At 43.4% G+C, this 18,445-nt stretch overlaps 1 protein-coding gene across 1 annotated transcript in view; it reads right to left on the bottom strand.

The window, feature by feature from the left end:
• Nucleotides 1-811: 811 nt before the first annotated feature.
• Nucleotides 812-18,445, bottom strand: part of LOC307135267 (uncharacterized protein) — a 57,361-nt gene continuing 39,727 nt past the window's right edge. The window contains exons 2-5 of the mRNA XM_079831548.1: nt 3,977-4,111; nt 3,456-3,611; nt 1,619-2,628; nt 812-1,502 (exon numbers count right to left, since the gene is read on the bottom strand). Of these exons, the coding sequence (XP_079687674.1) occupies nt 1,255-1,502; nt 1,619-2,489 (1,119 nt within the window). The 5' untranslated portion in view covers nt 2,490-2,628; nt 3,456-3,611; nt 3,977-4,111 and the 3' untranslated portion in view covers nt 812-1,254. The remainder of the gene's footprint in view (nt 1,503-1,618; nt 2,629-3,455; nt 3,612-3,976; nt 4,112-18,445) is intronic.

Raw genomic sequence — 18,445 nt, 5'->3', positions numbered from 1 at the left:
AAGCACGATCAATGTAGAATCCAACAGCTGAGATACGCGCGTCTTCCTCTGATTGTAAACAAATCACTTCTGGGTCATCTGTCCGAACGCCGGATCTGCGTCATATTCTCGCGCATGCGTCGTGGAGACACACACGGAAGGCAGTAACAAGTTGGAAAAAGGTGTTATTTTGATTTTTTTTGCGCACAAAAACTATTGTCGTCGCATAGTAAGATTATTGTAGAGTCACTGTGGTGAGATGGACTTTGTAACGATGTTTTGAGTGCCTTTTATCCGTCTTGGGAGTATAAGTGTACTGAATGCCAATGGAGGCCTTTCTCAGCCATCAGCTTTCAACAAAAATATCTTCATTTGTGTTCCGAATATGAACGGAGGTCTTACGGGTCTCGAACGACGTGAGGGTGAGTAATTAATGACAGAATTTTCATTTTTGGGTGAACTAACCCTTTAACTGTAAGATCAATTGAGGGCTTGAGACGAAGAACCATATAAGTCCATATTTGCAAATTTTGAATAATACATTTTTTTTTATTTGGATTCTGAATATTATATGTTTTTGTTTTTTTTTTACTTGAAGATAGACAACAAAAGCTTTCCAATTCTAATGAGATAAGATTTTTTAGTATCAATCTTAAAAATAAAAAGTTAGAGTAATTTACTGTCCAGTTAATGTGGAATAACAGTATAAGTCCAATTCATCCTATCATTTTAAGCCACTGGAGATTTGATTGCTTTATCTTAGTTTTAATACAGTAACAGAACCTTAAAGAAAATATTAAGCATTTCTTTCTTTCAATTTCTTTTATTTTTTGCCAACGTAAATCACAGAACAAAAACACGGACAATATGGTACGAACAATGAACAATACATAGGCCTACTTATAGTACAAAAAATAAACATCAGTACAAACAATAAACCGTACATACAATAAACAATACATACAAACAATAAACAACAGTAATAACAGTAAACAATACATATTTACAATACATACATCATCATCATTCCATGCTATAGTTCCATATGCTAGTTTACATATACATCTTCCTTTTTTGTTCCTTTAACTTTTATAATACATTTCATAAATAATCACCCCATTCATTAATTTACTAAATAAATAAATACCTATATATTCCTATTATACAACATAAGATAAGGCATACAAGATAAGCTACAACTACTTTTATGATTACTTTTACACAATATACACAATATACCCCACCTTACCCTGCACATGACCTACACATACCAGGCTACTCTTCACATTCTAATGTCCCATAAAATGCTTGGGCCTCCGCTGGCATGAAGGCTAGCATTTTCATAAGGTCACGGTGCTTCTCCTTCTTGACGGGCAGAGGGTCCTCGTAAGCATGAGCATACGTGGTGGAGAACAAGGGAGCTGGAGGTGGTTGATTCTTCCTCTGTTTGGTGATCAGCCAGGTCTTCCATCCCTCGTAAAGGCTGTGGCTCCCTTTTGTGTGGACACACCATGGATCAGCAGCTTAAATCATGATTCAACAAGAAATTCAATAAAGATTCTTCCTTCACGCACATATCCCTAACACTGTTAATCTCAGAAAACCAGTTTAGTTTTAGTTTAGTTCTTCGGTTTTTTACCTGTCACTTTCAACCACATCATGGATGTGATTAGGAGGCCAGGTGGACGCTTTAATGTTGCATCAGGAAGCTGCCTGAAGTCCGCACATTTCATCTCAGTTACTTTAAATGGATGCTGCTGCCTGGCTCCACGGATCATCTCGGCAACATCGCTGGGGGTGTGGAGTGTGGACACTTTACGCCTCTTGTCCAGCGTGGCAAATGAACGGTCACAGGGAAGGAAGGAGTGACCAGACACCATGAACTTCTGCTCTATCTGACTGAAGTACCTTCTAGATACGAGCAGGGCCATGAGGTTTAGGACTCGCCAGTTGTTGTTCTGCCCACAGCATCGGTCACTATAGATGATGAGCTTCCATTCCTTTGCCTGGACTAGGGGAGTGAAAGATGTTTCTGCCCACTTCAAAAGACAGCTTGCCACCTCGATGGAACCTCTGTGAGCGATGCCCTCATGCCAGAGGCACATTGTAGGAGGATCGTCAGTGCCCATCTCCTGGATACAGAGGTTGTAGTTGGCCAGCTGCCGTTGATAGTACACGTTGGAGTGTGTCAGGTTTGGCGTGAACACTACCCCCTGCATGTCGATACAAATGACATGGCAGTCATCATTGGCTTTGGCCCAATCTGTGTCAGCCTGCAACTGGGTGTACGCTTTTTCAGCTTTCCGGTGGTGAAGCTCACTCTCGGCTGCGATCTTCAACCTTTCTCCATCTGTTGTAGCAGCTGTTAATTTTGAGAACAGGGCGTCACATTTCGCACAAGTGTCACTTCTTGGCTGCCCAAAACTGAGGTTCTGCTGCTTGAAGATGTCCCTATAGAGCCAGAACTTTGCAGTGGATGCTGGATTGTTTTCCTTGTACAGGCGGAACATGCGGAGCAGGTTTAAATCAGGGCTCAGGTACTCCCTCTCCACATCTCCCTTCAACCGTGAGTAGTGGTTCGGTTGGCGTGGGAAGCTCAGGATATGCTCTCTTATCCCCTCTCTCACTGCAGGATGAATGCTAGGAGGCCTAAAAAATAAACAACACAACTCATGAACACGGGAAATATAATAAACTATGCTGGTCTGTTTTGCAAAATTGCATTGTTTCTTTGACATTAAATTATAGGATTTTGTTTTTCACATACAGTCATTAAAGGGATACTTCAGGATTTAGCATTAAGCTTTGTATCAGTAGAAAACCTGTAGTATTTTCGAATTACCGTGCTTTCCTCCCTCATGTCCCCCTGAGACGAGAGATTTATGTATTTTTTGTCTGGAAAAAATCCTGCGATGACGCAAAAATCGTCATTGTTTACATGCACATCTTTTGTTTAAATCTAACTGAATTTATTACGATTTGTGAATCTGAATGTAGTGTTTACATGAACGCTAACCAAGTGATCAGTTGATGTGCATTCTCCTCCGTGAGAGATAGCCTACGAGACCAGTGAGTCTCTGTGTCCCAGTGCATTCTGGGAGATGTTGTCTTTCATCCCCATAAATCAAAAAATAATTTTCTGACTTTTCTCAGTCTAGAAGGCTCCAAATTAAAAAATAATTTTACATTTCTACTACATAAATGACCCATTTTAAATACACATTAATCTTTCCTGAGGTGAAGTTTTTTTTGTTTTTTTTTACTTACCTGTTCTTATGTTTTCCTCTGAAGTCCTCTAATGGAGACCTGACTTTAGCTACCTGCTGTGTTCCCTCAGACTGACTGCCTAACTTTTCTTGAATAACCTTTTCAAAGATATGTAACTTTAAATAAATATGTTATGGACAATGTATCTAATTAAAATCATGCATGTAATGAAAAGTTAAACGGAAAACGCTAGGCTATAGAAAACTTGCCTGTAGGCGACTGTTGGTCAGTTGAAAGACGGACATAAATGTAAGCTTACAAACAGCAAGTCTTTGGCCTCCTTGTTGCACATTGTACTTGAAGGTGTACTTCCTCTTAGTATTCTCAGTGTCAGGCCCACGTGGTCGTCTGCGACTCACCTTGTGCTAGAAGTAAAAAGAAAAAAAAATACATTTACCATAGCGTAGCAGGCTAGCCGTCGTATGCTGTCAAGTTAAGGTCATTAAGTATGTTAGTAGGCTTTGGTTAGGAGAATGAATAAGCCATGTGTGTGCCTTTTAGGGCATCAAAGCGCTGTGGTCTTTAATGCACTTGGTGGCCTACTTGATGCTGGTCATCCTTCATCCATCCTCACAAAATTTAACATTTACAGTGATCAAGCACATGTGCAGTCTTAGTGAATTGAAGGCATACAGTAGTATTCAATTCACTGGTTATTTCATGGGCCTACATTGTAATGCATTGCATACTGTTGACATGATATGGTCATGAATTGCTTAAGTTAGCCTACCTGCTCCAAACCAGAGAGAATGATAGCCTGCTGCCTCTCATAAGAGACAGCATAAAACTCTGTGAAGAGCTGGAGTTTTCTTTCATCTGTTAGGCTTGAACACTGCCTGGGACACGTCTCCTTGCACACCTTGCCCTTAACAGAAACAAAGTCACATTAGCGTTTTTTTTTTTTTTTTTTAGCTATAAAAACTAGAGCTATTAGCAGCTATTAAGGTTACTTGCTAGAATATCAGCTTACACAATCAATGCATTTTTTTTTTTTTATTACCTTTTTTTAATTTATTTTTATTATTTATTAAATAACAAGTAACAAACATAACATAGCATACAATATTACAAAACAACGTGTTGAATTAAATGGTAACGGGATACAAAAATTATATCAAAATATTTTAAAGGTCCCGTTCTTCGTGTTTTTTTGAAGCTTTGATTGTGTTTACAGTGTGCAATATAACATGTGTTCATGTTTCGCGTGTAAAAAAACACAGTATTTTTCACACTATTTACTTATCTGTATACCGCTGTTTCCACTGTCCTAAAAACAGCTGGTGATTTCCTTGTTCTATGAAGTCCCTCCTTCAGAAACACGTAACGAGTTCTAATTGTGCAAGCGGTTCCTGTGCTGTGATTCGACCACAGCTTAGCGCACGTGAAAGCGGTTCCTGTGTTGTAATTTGACAGCAGCTTAGCGCACGTTGGAAAGGTCACGCCTCTTAACGGAGAGATGTATGCGTTCAATAATCTCTACAGCGTCCCTGGGAAAGCCAAACAAAGGTGATTTGACTCCTGGATGAAAATAACAGCGTCTCGATGACATGGCGATAAACACACTGGATTGCTCCTGATCGATTGCTCCTGTCTGCCTGCCTGCCTGCCTGCTGTGTCTGTTGCTGTAGCTCAAGTCTGTAGCTCTGTAGAGCCTTGCTTACGTTTGAATCTTTATTTTGATATTTCCTCTTTCTTCTACTGCTAAATATAACTTACTCATCACCATACATTGTTTAAAAATTGCCTATCACGTTAAATTTGACATCGCTAGCTTTTAATCTAAATCACCATCACACGTTAGCATTTTGCTAGCCTGTTAGCTTGTTATCTCTGCACCCGGGTCTCCCTTTTTCTTAGTTCATAACTTGGATTAGTAAATTGTGTCCAGCAAAGGATTGTGGTAAGTGGTAAATTGGATTAATCAACAAACACGGTAAGTCATGTCTTCTCCTGTCATTATCACTTGCACAGCATGTCGCATGTTCAGTATAGGCTTCTCCGCTGGCGAACAGGGCTTCACATGTGATAAATGTAAGGAGATAGTTAGGCTGACGGAGAAGATTTCAGAATTAGAAACACGCATCCATACTTTATCTGAGAGTAGTGAGGATGTAACAGCTTTAGACACTGATTTGGATGCGAATAGCTTAGTGAACTCTGTACATTCTTCGGTTCCGGCTGCAGGGCCCTCGCAGCAGGGAAACTGGGTAACAGTGAGGCAGCATAGTCGCAGACCAAAGAACCGCTTTTCCGTTCCGGTTAGAACATCAAACAGGTTCTCCCCTCTCAGTGAAGCACCCACTGAGTATCCTGTTGAAAGTGCCCTAGTCATTGGCGATTCTATTACACGGAACGTGAAGATAGAGACACCAGCCACCATAGTCACTTGTTTACCGGGAGCCAGAGCACCTGACATCAAAGCAAATTTAAAAGTGCTGGCTAAAGCTAATCGTAAATTCTCTAAGATTATTATTCACGTCGGCACTAATGATGTTCGACTTCGCCAGTCGGAGATCACCAAAATTAACATTAAAGAGGTGTGTGAACTCGCTAGTACGATGTCTGAGGCTGTTTTTTGTTCTGGACCGCTCCCGGCAAAAAGGAGTGATGAGATAGTTAGCAGACTATCATCACTCAATGGCTGGTTGTCTAAGTGGTGTCTGCAAAATAACATAGGGTTCATAGACAATTGGAAAAGTTTTTGGGGCAGACCTGACCTGTTGAAGAAGGATGGCATCCATCCCTCTTGGGGTGGTGCTGCTCTTCTCTCTAGTAATTTGGCACATAGTCTTAGAGCTAAACCTTGACTCACTAGGGCCCAGGTCAGGAAGCAGACAAACTGGCTAAACCGACCGTCTGCTAGCTGTCTCACGTTACCGGAGTCAGATAAATCCCAGCACATAGAGACTCTTTCACCTAGATATTATCATATAGAGACTGTGTCTGTTCCCCGAATTAGTAAATACAAAAAAACATCAAAACCATTCAACAGTAAAAATTTAATTGACGTCCAACAAATAAACAAAATATATAATACAGATGAACAATTGATAAAGCTTGGGTTGCTGAATATTAGATCCCTTTCCCCAAAAACGCTTATAGTTAATGATATTATTACAGATAATAATCTAGATGTGCTCTGTTTGACAGAAACCTGGCTAAAACCTGACGACTACATTACCTTAAATGAGTCCACCCCCCAAGATTACTGTTATAAACATGAGCCGCGTCTGAAAGGTAAAGGGGGAGGAGTTGCTGTAATTTATAATAATATCTTTAGTATTACTCAGAAGTCTAGTTTCAAATATAATTCCTTCGAAGTTTTGGTGCTTTATGTAACGCTATGTAGTGTACATGATAAAACACGTTCAACATTTGTGTTAGCTACTGTTTACAGGCCACCAGGGCATAATACAGACTTTATCAAAGAATTTGCTGATTTTTTATCAGAGTTAGTACTGGCCGTAGATAAAGTACTAATTGTTGGTGATTTTAATATCCATTTAGACAACGGAAAAGACGTATTGGGATTAGCATTTAAAGACACACTAAACTCTATTGGAGTTAGGCAACACGTGTCAGGAGCCACTCATCGCCATAATCATACTTTAGACCTAATATTGTCACATGGAATAAATGTTGATACCGTTGAAATTCTGCAGCAGAGCGATGACATCTCAGATCATTACTTGGTATCATGTATACTTAATTTAGCTAAGGTTGCAAAGCCGCCCCCTCGCTTTAAAAATGGCAGGACAATCACTGCCGCTACTAAAGATTGCTTTTTAAATAATCTTCCTCATCAGTATCATCTGCTCAGCATCCCAGATAGTATAGGGGAACTCGATGTTGCAACAGAAACTATTGACTCTCTCTTTTCCAGTACTTTAGACACAGTTGCTCCTCTGCGCTTAAAGAAGATTAAAGAAAATAGTCCAACGCCGTGGTACAACGAGCACACCCGGGCCCTTAAAACAGCAGCCAGAAAAATGGAGCGCAGCTGGAAGAAAACAAAACTAGAGGTATTTCGTAATTCGTGGAAAGAGCACATGATCACATACAGAAAGGCCGTAAAAACTGCTAGATCTGCTTATTTCTCAACTCTCTTGGAAGAAAACAAACACAACCCAAGGTATTTATTCGATACAGTGGCTAAATTAACCAAAAATAAAGCTTCAACTTCTGATGATTGTAAACAGCACAGCAGTAATGACTTTATGAACTTCTTCACATGTAAGATTGATAATATTAGGAAAAAAATTTTAACCATGCAGCGGTCTACTACAGCATCACATCAGACAGAGCATTGTAGTGTCACTGAGGAAAAATTACACTCATTCACTGCTATAGGAGAAGAAGAATTGGCTAAACTCGTTAAATCATCTAAATCAACAACATGTATGCTCGACCCTATACCAACTAGGCTATTAAAAGAGATGCTACCAGAGGTCATAGATCCTCTTCTTAATATCATTAATTCATCTTTGTCATTAGGATATGTACCGAAAACTTTTAAGTTGGCTATTATTAAACCACTTATTAAAAAACCGCAACTTGATCCTACAGATTTAGTCAATTATAGACCAATCTCAAATCTACCCTTTCTGTCAAAAATACTTGAAAAGGCAGTGTCTTCACAATTATGTTCCTTTTTAGAAAGAAATGGTATCTGTGAGGATTTCCAGTCAGGATTTAGACCGTATCATAGTACTGAGACTGCTCTCATCAGAGTTACAAATGATTTACTCTTATCATCCGATCGTGGCTGTATCTCTTTATTAGTGTTACTCGATCTTAGCGCTGCATTTGATACTATCGACCACAACATTCTTTTGAATAGACTCGAAAATTATGTAGGTATTAGTGGAATTGCATTATCATGGTTTAAATCATACCTATGCGACCGTTATCAGTTTGTAGTAGTAAATGAAGATATGTCACACCGATCGCAAGTTCAGTATGGAGTACCACAAGGCTCAGTGCTAGGACCGCTACTCTTCACTCTGTACATGCTACCACTGGGAGATATCATTAGGAAGCATGGCGTTAGTTTTCATTGTTATGCTGACGATACTCAGCTCTATATTTCTTCACGCCCTGAAGAAACTTACCAATTCACAAGATTAACGGAATGCATAGCTGATATAAAACATTGGATGGCTGGTAATTTCTTGCAACTCAATTCAGAAAAAACTGAATTTTTAATTATTGGACAAAAAAGCTCCACAAGTAGTAGCCTAGAATACTGTCTAACACTTGATGGCTGTTCTGTCAAGTCCTCGTCGTCAGTGAGGAACCTGGGTGTGCTCTTTGATACCAATCTTTCGTTTGAAAGCCACGTTTCTAGCATCTGTAAAACTGCTTTCTACCATCTTAAAAATATATCTAAATTACGGCACATGCTCTCAATGCAAAATGCTAAACAGTTAGTTCATGCGTTCATGACCTCAAGGTTAGATTATTGTAATGCTCTACTGGGTGGTTGCCCTGCTCGCTTAATAAATAAACTCCAGCTGGTCCAAAACGCAGCAGCTCGAGTTCTTACTAGAACCAGAAAGTATGACCATATTAGCCCAGTTCTATCAACACTGCACTGGCTGCCTATTAAACATCGCATACATTTTAAAATCTTACTTATTACTTACAAAGCACTAAATGGTTTAGCTCCCCAATACTTGAGCGAGCTCTTAACATATTATACTCCATCACGTCTACTGCGGTCTCAAAACTCTGGCCAGTTGATCATACCGAGAATATCCAAATCAACTGCAGGCGGTCGATCCTTTTCCTATTTAGCACCTAAACTCTGGAACAGTCTTCCTAGCATTGTTCGGGAAGCAGACACACTCTGTCAGTTTAAATCTAGACTAAAAACACATCTCTTTACTGTGGCATACACATAAAATCACTTTTTCAATGAAATGATTGTTAGGCTGCATTAACTAGGTCAGCCGGAACCGGGAACACTTCCCATAACACCTGATGTACTCGTTACATCATCAGAAGAATGGCATCTACGCTAATGATAGTCTCTCTGTTTTATCCCGAGGTTTACTGCAGTCAGCCGGATCCGGGCCGTATCCAGTTCAGATGGTGGACCTGCGCCCAGAGAAGACCAACACATGACCCTGAAGTGTCTGCAGAGACCGTGATTAGACTCCCCCTGCAACTGCCTCATCGACACGGCATCTCAATAAACCCGTCTCCGGCGTGTTGACTCGGATTGTTCGAATATTACAATTAAATAATACTTAAATCGATATGTCATCCTCAATAAACCCGTCTCCAGCGTGTTGCCTCCGATCCTTCGAATATTGCACTTTAATAATTATTTATTCAACATCATCCTCAATAAACCCGTCTCCAGCATGTTGCCCCCGGTCCCTCGAATATTCTGATCTATTATGACCTCTGAGCTGTAAAGCTGCCAGAATAATAATAATAATAATAATACGCTGTTTGTTAATTGGCCAGAGGAGAACTGGCACCCCGACTGAGCCTGGTTTCTCCCAAGGTTTATTTTTCTCCATTAGGTCACCTAATGGGGTTTTGGTTTCCTTGCCACTGTTGCCTCTGGCTTGGCGTGCTCAGTTGGGGGACATTATTATTTAGATTTATTTCGATTTTTAGTTGAAAAATTTAAACTAAATTAACCATTTAAACTAAATTACTGATCGAATTATTGATCTAACGCCCACACTGTCACTGTATGATACTTGAAATGTTTCCAGAATGGCTATACAGCTGATTGGAATTATGCTGCATTATTTTCCTGTTTAACACTGTAAAGCTGCTTTGAAACAATCTACATTGTTAAAAGCGCTATATAAATAAAGTTGACTTGACTTGACACTCAACGCAACAGTTCCTTTTCTCCACGCGACCGTCCGCGTCTCCACGTGGGACAGCAACAAGACCGCGCCCCCTTTTTTGCGTTTCTTTGTGGGCGGAGGTTAGTCTGTTCTACTGCTCTACTGACGTAATTAAAGAAGGAAGTACCAGGATGTAGTCCAAGCCAGCCGTTCGCTGTAGGCTTTGAAAGGGAACTTCTGTTAAATAAAATATCTCGCTTGGAACTTTGAGCTTTATAATTTTACAGGTATTATTTATGCTCTAACAGCAACATTACACACTAACTAAAGTTTGAACAATGAAATCGCGAAGAAGGGGACCTTTAAACACGTCAATGACTTTTTATTTTATTTTTTTTACCAATTTCAGTGAAGACATAAAGCAATCAAATTCTACTCTAAACATCTTAAAGATTGGGGATGAATTTACATAATAATATTTACATATTATGTTTGTTTATGTATACAATTCTGCCAGCAGTAACGTTACGTATAACACAATCTATGAATGACGCAGCTGAGCTGGTGTTAGAGACGCACCTAAAGCGTTTCGATTCATTTCTCCGTGGTTATAAGGAGTACAGACATGTTTAAAACGTCCCCTGAATCCTAATTTTCTCAGCTTTCATTTCGACCCATTCATGAAATGATCCTTTAAACAGAGTGAGCTATATGAACTGTAGTAGACAGAGCCTACACGCCCCTCTGACTGTAACCGCTAACTTTAGGTAGATACTTTGTATACGGGTTTTCACTCACCTCTTTTGGTGGACTTTTTCCTTGTTTTTGCTCTCTTCTCCGGTTCACATAGGGTTTCCCAGCATTCCTCAAATACTTCCTTGCTCTGTCCTTCCATTCATTCACGTTCGCTCTCCTTTTGTTGCCGAGGTTTTGCCTATTAATGTCCGCAGCGGACATGAAAGCAACCGGCGTCTCCATTTTTCGTTAGTGGACATAAAAGTTTTTTCCGCGTGAGACTATTTTAAATTTTAAAATACAGAGTTTTGGTCGCGCGAACACCCCCCAGAGTGATTCTGTATACAAAGTGGCACACATACATTCAAGTCACATGGTTATCTAAATTTTTGTTTTTTTGGACTAATACGGTTGTTCGTCGCATTAACACAATTGTTACAACTGTTCACTAGAAACTCCTCCATGAACTGCCACCTTAACGTGGTGGAGGGGTTTGAGTACCCGAATGACCCTAGGAGCTACGTTGTCCGGGGCTATATGCCCCTGGTAGGGTCTTCCAAGGCAAACAGGTCCTAGGTGACGGGTCAGACTAAGAGCAGTTCAAAAACCCTTATGATGACCAATAAAAGGAGGACCGTGACGTCGCCCGGTATGGCGCAGCCGGGGCCCCACCCTGGAGCCAGGCCTGGGGTTGGGGCTCGTATGCGAGCGCCTGGTGGCCGGGCCTTCCCCCACGGGGTCCGGCCGGGCTCAGCCCAAAGGAGCGACGTGGGGACACCTTCCCGTGGGCCCACCACTCACGAGAGGGACCGTAAGGGGCCGGTGCAAAGCGAATCGGGCAGCAGTCGAAGGCGGGGGCCTAGACGACCCGATCCCTGGACACGGAAACTGGCTCTTGGGACATGGAATGTCACCTCGCTGGCGGGGAAAGAGCCTGAGATTGTGCGTGAGGTTGAGAGGTTCCGACTAGAGATAGTCGGAATCACCTCCACGCACAGCTTGGGCTCTGGAACCACACTCCTCGAGAGGGGATGGACTCTTCACCACTCTGGAGTTGCCCATGGGGAGAGGCGACGGGCTGGTGTGGGTTTGCTTATAGCCCCCCAGCTCTGCCGCCATGTGTTGGAGTTTACCCCGGTGAACGAGAGGGTCGTTTCCCTGCGGCTTCGGCTCGGGGATAGGTCTCTCACTGTTGTGTGTGCCTACGGGCCAAACAGCAGTGCAGAGTACCTGACCTTCTTGGTGTCCCTGGGAGGGGTTCTGGAGAGTGCTCCGACTGGGGACTCCGTCGTTCTACTGGGGGACTTCAACGCCCATGTGGGCAATGACAGTGAAACCTGGAGGGGCGTGATTGGGAGGAACGGCCCCCCGGATCTGAACCCGAGTGGTGTTCAGTTATTGGACTTCTGTGCTAGTTACAGTTTGTCCATAACGAACACCATGTTCAAGCATAAGGGTGTCCATCAGTGCACATGGCACCAGGACACCCTAGGTCGTAGGTCAATGATCGACTTTGTGGTCGTTTCATCTGACCTGCGGCCGTATGTCTTGGACACTCGGGTGAAGAGAGGGGCGGAGCTGTCAACTGATCACCACCTGGTGGTGAGTTGGATCCGATGGCGGGGGAGGAAGCTGGATAGACTCGGTAGACCCAAACGTACTGTGAGGGTCTGCTGGGAACATTTGGCCGAGTCTCCTGTCAGAGAGATCTTCAACTCCTGCCTCCGGCAGAGCTTCGACCAGATCCCTAGGGAGGCTGGAGATATTGAGTCCGAGTGGACCATGTTCTCCACCTCCATTGTCAAAGCGGCTGCTCGGAGCTGTGGACGCAAGGTCTCCGGTGCCTGTCGAGGCGGCAATCCCCGAACCCGGTGGTGGACACCGGAAGTAAGGGATGCCGTCAAGCTGAAGAAGGAGTCCTATCGGGCCTGGCTGGCTTGTGGGACTCCCGAGGCAGCTGACGGGTACCGGCAGGCTAAACGGACTGCAGCCCGGGTGGTTGTGGAGGCAAAAACTCGGGCCTGGGAGGAGTTCGGTGAGGCCATGGAAAAGGACTATCGGCTGGCCTCGAAGAGATTCTGGCAAACCGTCCGGCGCCTCAGGAGGGGGAAGCAGTGCCCTACCAACGCTGTTTACAGTGGCGATGGGCGGCTGTTGACCTCGACTGGGGATGTTGTCGGACGGTGGAAGGAATACTTCGAGGATCTCCTCAATCCCGCCGTCACGTCTTCCATCGAGGAAGCAGAGGCTGGGGGCTCAGAGGAGGACTCGTCCATCACCCAAGCTGAAGTCACCGAGGTGGTCAAGAAACTCCTCGGTGGCAAGGCACCGGGGGTGGATGAGATCCGCCCTGAGTACCTCAAGTCTCTGGATGTTGTGGGGCTGTCTTGGCTGACACGCCTCTGCAGCATCGCGTGGCGGTCGGGGACAGTGCCTCTGGGATGGCAGACCGGGGTGGTGGTCCCTCTTTTTGAGAAGGGGGACCGGAGGGTGTGTTCCAACTATAGGGGGATCACACTTCTCAGCCTCCCCGGGAAAGTCTATGCCATGGTACTGGAGAGGAGAATTCGGCCGATAGTGGAACCTCGGATTCAGGAGGAACAGTGTGGTTTTCGTCCTGGTCGTGGAACACTGGACCAGCTCTATACCCTCTACAGGGTGCTGGAGGGTTCATGGGAGTTTGCCCAACCAGTCCACATTTGTTTTGTGGATTTGGAGAAGGCATTCGACTGTGTCCCTCGCGGCGTCCTGTGGAGGGTGCTGGGGGAATATGGGGTCCGGGGTCCTTTGCTGAGGGCTGTCCGGTCCCTGTATGACCGAAGCAGGAGTTTGGTCCGCATTGCCGGCAGTAAGTCAGACTTGTTCCCGGTGCATGTTGGACTCCGGCAGGGCTGCCCTTTGTTGCCGGTTCTGTTCATAATTTTTATGGACAGAATTTCTGGGCGCAGCCAAGGGCCGGAGGGTGTCAGGTTTGGGGACCACATGGTTTCGTCTCTGCTCTTTGCGGATGACGTTGTCGTGTTGGCCCCTTCTAACCAGGACCTTCAGCATGCACTGGGACGGTTTGCAGCCGAGTGTGAAGCGGTTGGGATGGGGATCAGCACCTCCAAATCCGAGGCCATGGTCCTCAGCCGGAAAAGGGTTGCTTGCCCACTTCAGGTTGGTGGAGAGTTCCTGCCCCAAGTGGAGGAGTTCAAGTATCTAGGGGTCTTGTTCACGAGTGAGGGGAGGATGGAACGGGAGATTGACAGACGGATCGGTGCAGCTTCTGCCGTAATGCGGTCGATGTACCGGTCTGTCGTGGTGAAGAAAGAGCTAAGCCGTAAGGCGAAGCTCTCGATTTACCGGTCAATCTACGTTCCTACTCTCACCTATGGTCATGAGCTTTGGGTCATGACCGAGAGGACAAGATCCCGGATACAGGCGGCCGAAATGAGCTTTCTCCGTAGGGTGGCTGGGCGCTCCCTTAGAGATAGGTTGAGAAGCTCAGTCACTCGGGAGGAACTCGGAGTAGAGCCGCTGCTTCTCCACATCGAGAGGGGACAGCTGAGGTGGCTCGGGCATCTGTTCCGGATGCCTCCTGAACGCCTTCCCGGGAAGGTGTTTCGGGCATGTCCAACCGGGAGGAGGCCCCGGGGAAGACCAAGGACACGCTGGAGGGACTATGTCTCCCAGCTGGCCTTGGAACGCCTCGGTGTCCCCCCGGAAGAGCTAGAGTAAGTGTCTAGGGAGAGGCAAGTCTGGGCATCTCTGCTTAGACTGCTGCCCCCGCGACCCGGCCCCGGATAAGCGGAAGAAGATGGATGGATGGATGGATGTTCACTAGAACACCAGAACTCTGCAAAATGTAGTTACTCACCGAAAACATTTAATTCATGCTTCAAAACCTAGTTATTGTGTCAGTAAATTGGCCCATGCCACCAAAAGAAAAAGTGTTTTTGTCATCGTGTGAGCCACACTGGTCAAAAAGATGTTTAGATATTAGATATTATAGATATTATGATATAGATATTATATACAATAATGCCAGTTTTGTCTAGATTAATGCTCTTGTGGACCACACTGAGCTTTTTACTGTAAATACATATTGACTGGGAAACGTCAATAATGTAGTACACGAAAAGAAAATGACCATGTATTTATACAGTACATTTAATTTTTGAAGAAATGTCTTACATGTAAGCTTAGTGTAAAATTCACAGTTGTTTGATCATTTTTACACACGATTATGTGTTTCTCTAACACATATCTTCCTATTGCTCTTCCATGACAAGAATTTTCAGCTTACTTGCAAGACAATTCTACAAAAATAAATGTACTGTATAAACACAAATGAGTAAGTACAAATATGTACTGATGTAGCTGTTCAAGGTTGTCACACACACACACACACACACACACACACACATTAGTGGGTGGGATATATTAGGCAACAAGTGAACATTTTGTCCTCAAAGTTGATGAGTTAGAAGCAGGAAAAATGGGCAAGTGTAAGGATTTGAGCGAGTTTGACAGGGCTAAATTGTGATGGCTAGATGACTGGGTCAGAGCATCTCCAAAACTGCAGCTCCTGTGGGGGGTTCCCGGTCTACAGTGGTCAGTATCTATCAAAAGTGGTCCAAGGAAGGAACAGTGGTGAACCGGCGAAAGGATCATGGGCGGCCAAGGCTCATTGATGCACGTGGGGAGCAAAGTCTGGCCTGTGTGGTCCGATCAAACAGACGAGCTACTGTAGCTCAAATTGTTCAACAAATGAATGCTGGTTCTGATAGAAAGATGTCAGAATACACAGTGCCTCGCAGTTTGTTGCATATGGGGCTGCATAGTCGCAGACCAGTCAGGATGCCCATGCTGACCCCTATCCACTGAAAGTGCCAACAGTGGGCATATGAGCATCAGAACTGGACCACAGACCAATGGAAGAAGGTCTGATGAATCACGTTTTCTTTTACATCATGTGGATGGCCGGGTGTGTGTGTGTGTGTGTGGCTTACCTGGGAAACAAATGGCACCAGGATGCACTATGGGAAGAAGGCAAGACGGTGGAAGCAGTGTGATGCTTTGGGCAATGTTCTCCTGGGAAATCTTGGGTCCTGCCATCCATGTGGATGTTACTTTGACACGTACCACCTACCTTAGCATTGTTGCAGACAAATTTGGTTTGAGGAGCACAACCAGGAATGGTTTGAGGAGCACAACAATGAGTTTGAGGTGTTGACTAGGCCCCCAAATTCCCCAGATCTCAATCCAATTGAGCATCTGTGGGATGTGCTGAACAAACAAGTCCGATCCATGGAGGCCCCACCTCGCAACTTGCAGGACTTAAAGGATCTGCTGCTAACATCTGGGTCTCAGATACCACAGCACACCTTCAGGTGTCTAGTGTAGTCCATGCATCAACGGGTCAGGGCTGTTTTGGCAGCAAAATGGGGACCAACACAGTATTTTTCAGTGAATTCAAAAACTCAAAGTCCAATAGAGATTGCTAATGTGTCGTCATCATGATGTATTCCCAGTGGTAAACGCAAAGCATTTTGGGAATCCCCGGCACAAACGGGCGCCAGTCGCCAGACTTCTTAGTCAGACTTCTTTGCATGGAGGGAAGAACGCAGTGTTCAAGATGCCGTCTACCTGCTGTGTTATAAACTGCAATAGTCGTTCTCACGATAGAAGTGGCATAAAGCTTAAGAACGGTATATACAAATATAAATAAACACTTTGCAGTTTGAATGATGTCCTGTATGAACAAAATGACGGAGTATATTTTTATGTGTCCACTGTTTGATTGCGCCCGTGCCCCCCTCTCTCACTCTCTCTCTCTCTCTCTCTCTCTCTCTCTCTCTCTCTCTCTCTCTCTCTCTCTCTCTCTCACTCACTCACTCACTCACTCACACACACACACACACACACGCAGGTTTGTTGAATTCTGACTGCATGCAGATAGATGAGAGAGAGCGAGGAGTGTGGTGCTTAAAACATTAGCATAACTTTGAACGGACAACAGTTTTCTGCCCCACTTTTACAATCTCCAGGTCCTGGACCCATCCATCTGTAAAAAGGACTGCAGACTGATTCCCTTTAATTTCTCATTATATCTCGTCTTTGCATTAGGATTTAGTTTTAGGCGATAAGGTCCGACAATGTTTTCTTTTGCCCGCTGCATTTAGTAGGATTATATTCTGTTTTTCTCTCTAATTTTTTATTATTTTCATGCCAGAACACTAGCCTGCTATGCCAGGCCATGTAAACGGGCCAAACATACCCATAATTCTTTGCATTCTGATGACGTTGCTGCCCAGTTGGTCACATGTCTTAGCGATCTATATTGCAAGTGCAAATTTATTTAGTGAGTAAACGTTAGCAAAATATAAAGCAAGGCAAATGGTCAGATGTTGTCATGCCGATGATGCAGGTCTAGCACGGAGAATAGCACTGATTTGAGTAATCAATACCAGAATGGTAAATCCCCAACAGGCAGAGAAATCCACACAAGATGGTAGGCCTAATCCACAAAAGGGCTGGACTCAGACACAGGAACAAAGACTAGAAAAATACTGGAGACCAACAACAACAGGACATGAGCAACACAACGATCTGACAACAAACACAGCAAAATGCGAGGCAGATAGCAGAGTCTTAATGCACAGCCGGTGCAGCAGCTCTGATTGACTCGTCAGCATCTATCCGTTTGTTAATTCGTGACGTAAGGTCCAAGTTTCTGGGTCCAAGCCTCAACTCGTTTCACTTGAGAATGCCATTGACGGACGTTTATGAGCGTTATTTATTCATATTAAACATCAAACATTTTAAAAAGTGAATCATTTTAAATACGTACGGTCTACACAAGTGCACAGCGTCACATAATATCATTAATATTTTAACGATTTATAAAAGATGAATCACTGTCTGGCCATCTAGAATTTTGGTATGGAGATAGAGTTTATGATTTATATTTTTTTGTGGTAGGGTATGCGGGGCACAACCTAACGGGGTTAGTTGTAACACACATTGTTTAACACTTTCCACACATGCCAGGATGATGAACTTAAGCGTATTTACTAGTTGCGTAATTAAAATAGCGGCAAAATTAAAACATCTTTGGAAGATATATTACTGAACATTTATTAAACCATAGCAAAAGTAAATTTCTTACTTAAGTTTATTTTTTAATCTCTGTTTTTTGTGTTTATTTAAAACAAGACAAATCTATAATTTTAATCTTATTTCTGTTATTAAACAGTTGAGATCGTTCTTTAATGCTGATCGAACCAGCAGAAGACACGAGCCCCGGTTTAAATCCTATTTGCGCAGCTGGGGTGTGTTGTAACGTTACAATGAGCCCTCATAGGCTACTATTAGAACTACGCTATTCTATACTTTTATGAATTATTTTGAGAAACCATGAGAAAAGGGTGAATATAATGACTGAGAGTCAATGTTCAGATATTATTCATTATCATTATGTATGTAACTATGCTGTTTAGCTGCTTACCCCTATGAAAATGAACCATGGTTTTACTACAAATAAAACCAAAAAAACATGATTATTATAGTTAAACCATGGTAACCACAAATTATGGTTTTGCAACCATAGTTTAACCATGGTATTTGTGGGAAAACTGTGGTTATATAAATGGTAATCAATTAGCCAA

Source organism: Gobio gobio (assembly GCF_949357685.1).
Source record: "Gobio gobio genome assembly, chromosome: 12".
Taxonomy (NCBI): domain Eukaryota; kingdom Metazoa; phylum Chordata; class Actinopteri; order Cypriniformes; family Gobionidae; genus Gobio; species Gobio gobio.
Note: the sequence above shows the minus strand (reverse complement) of the source record. Positions and strands in the feature narration are given on the sequence as shown.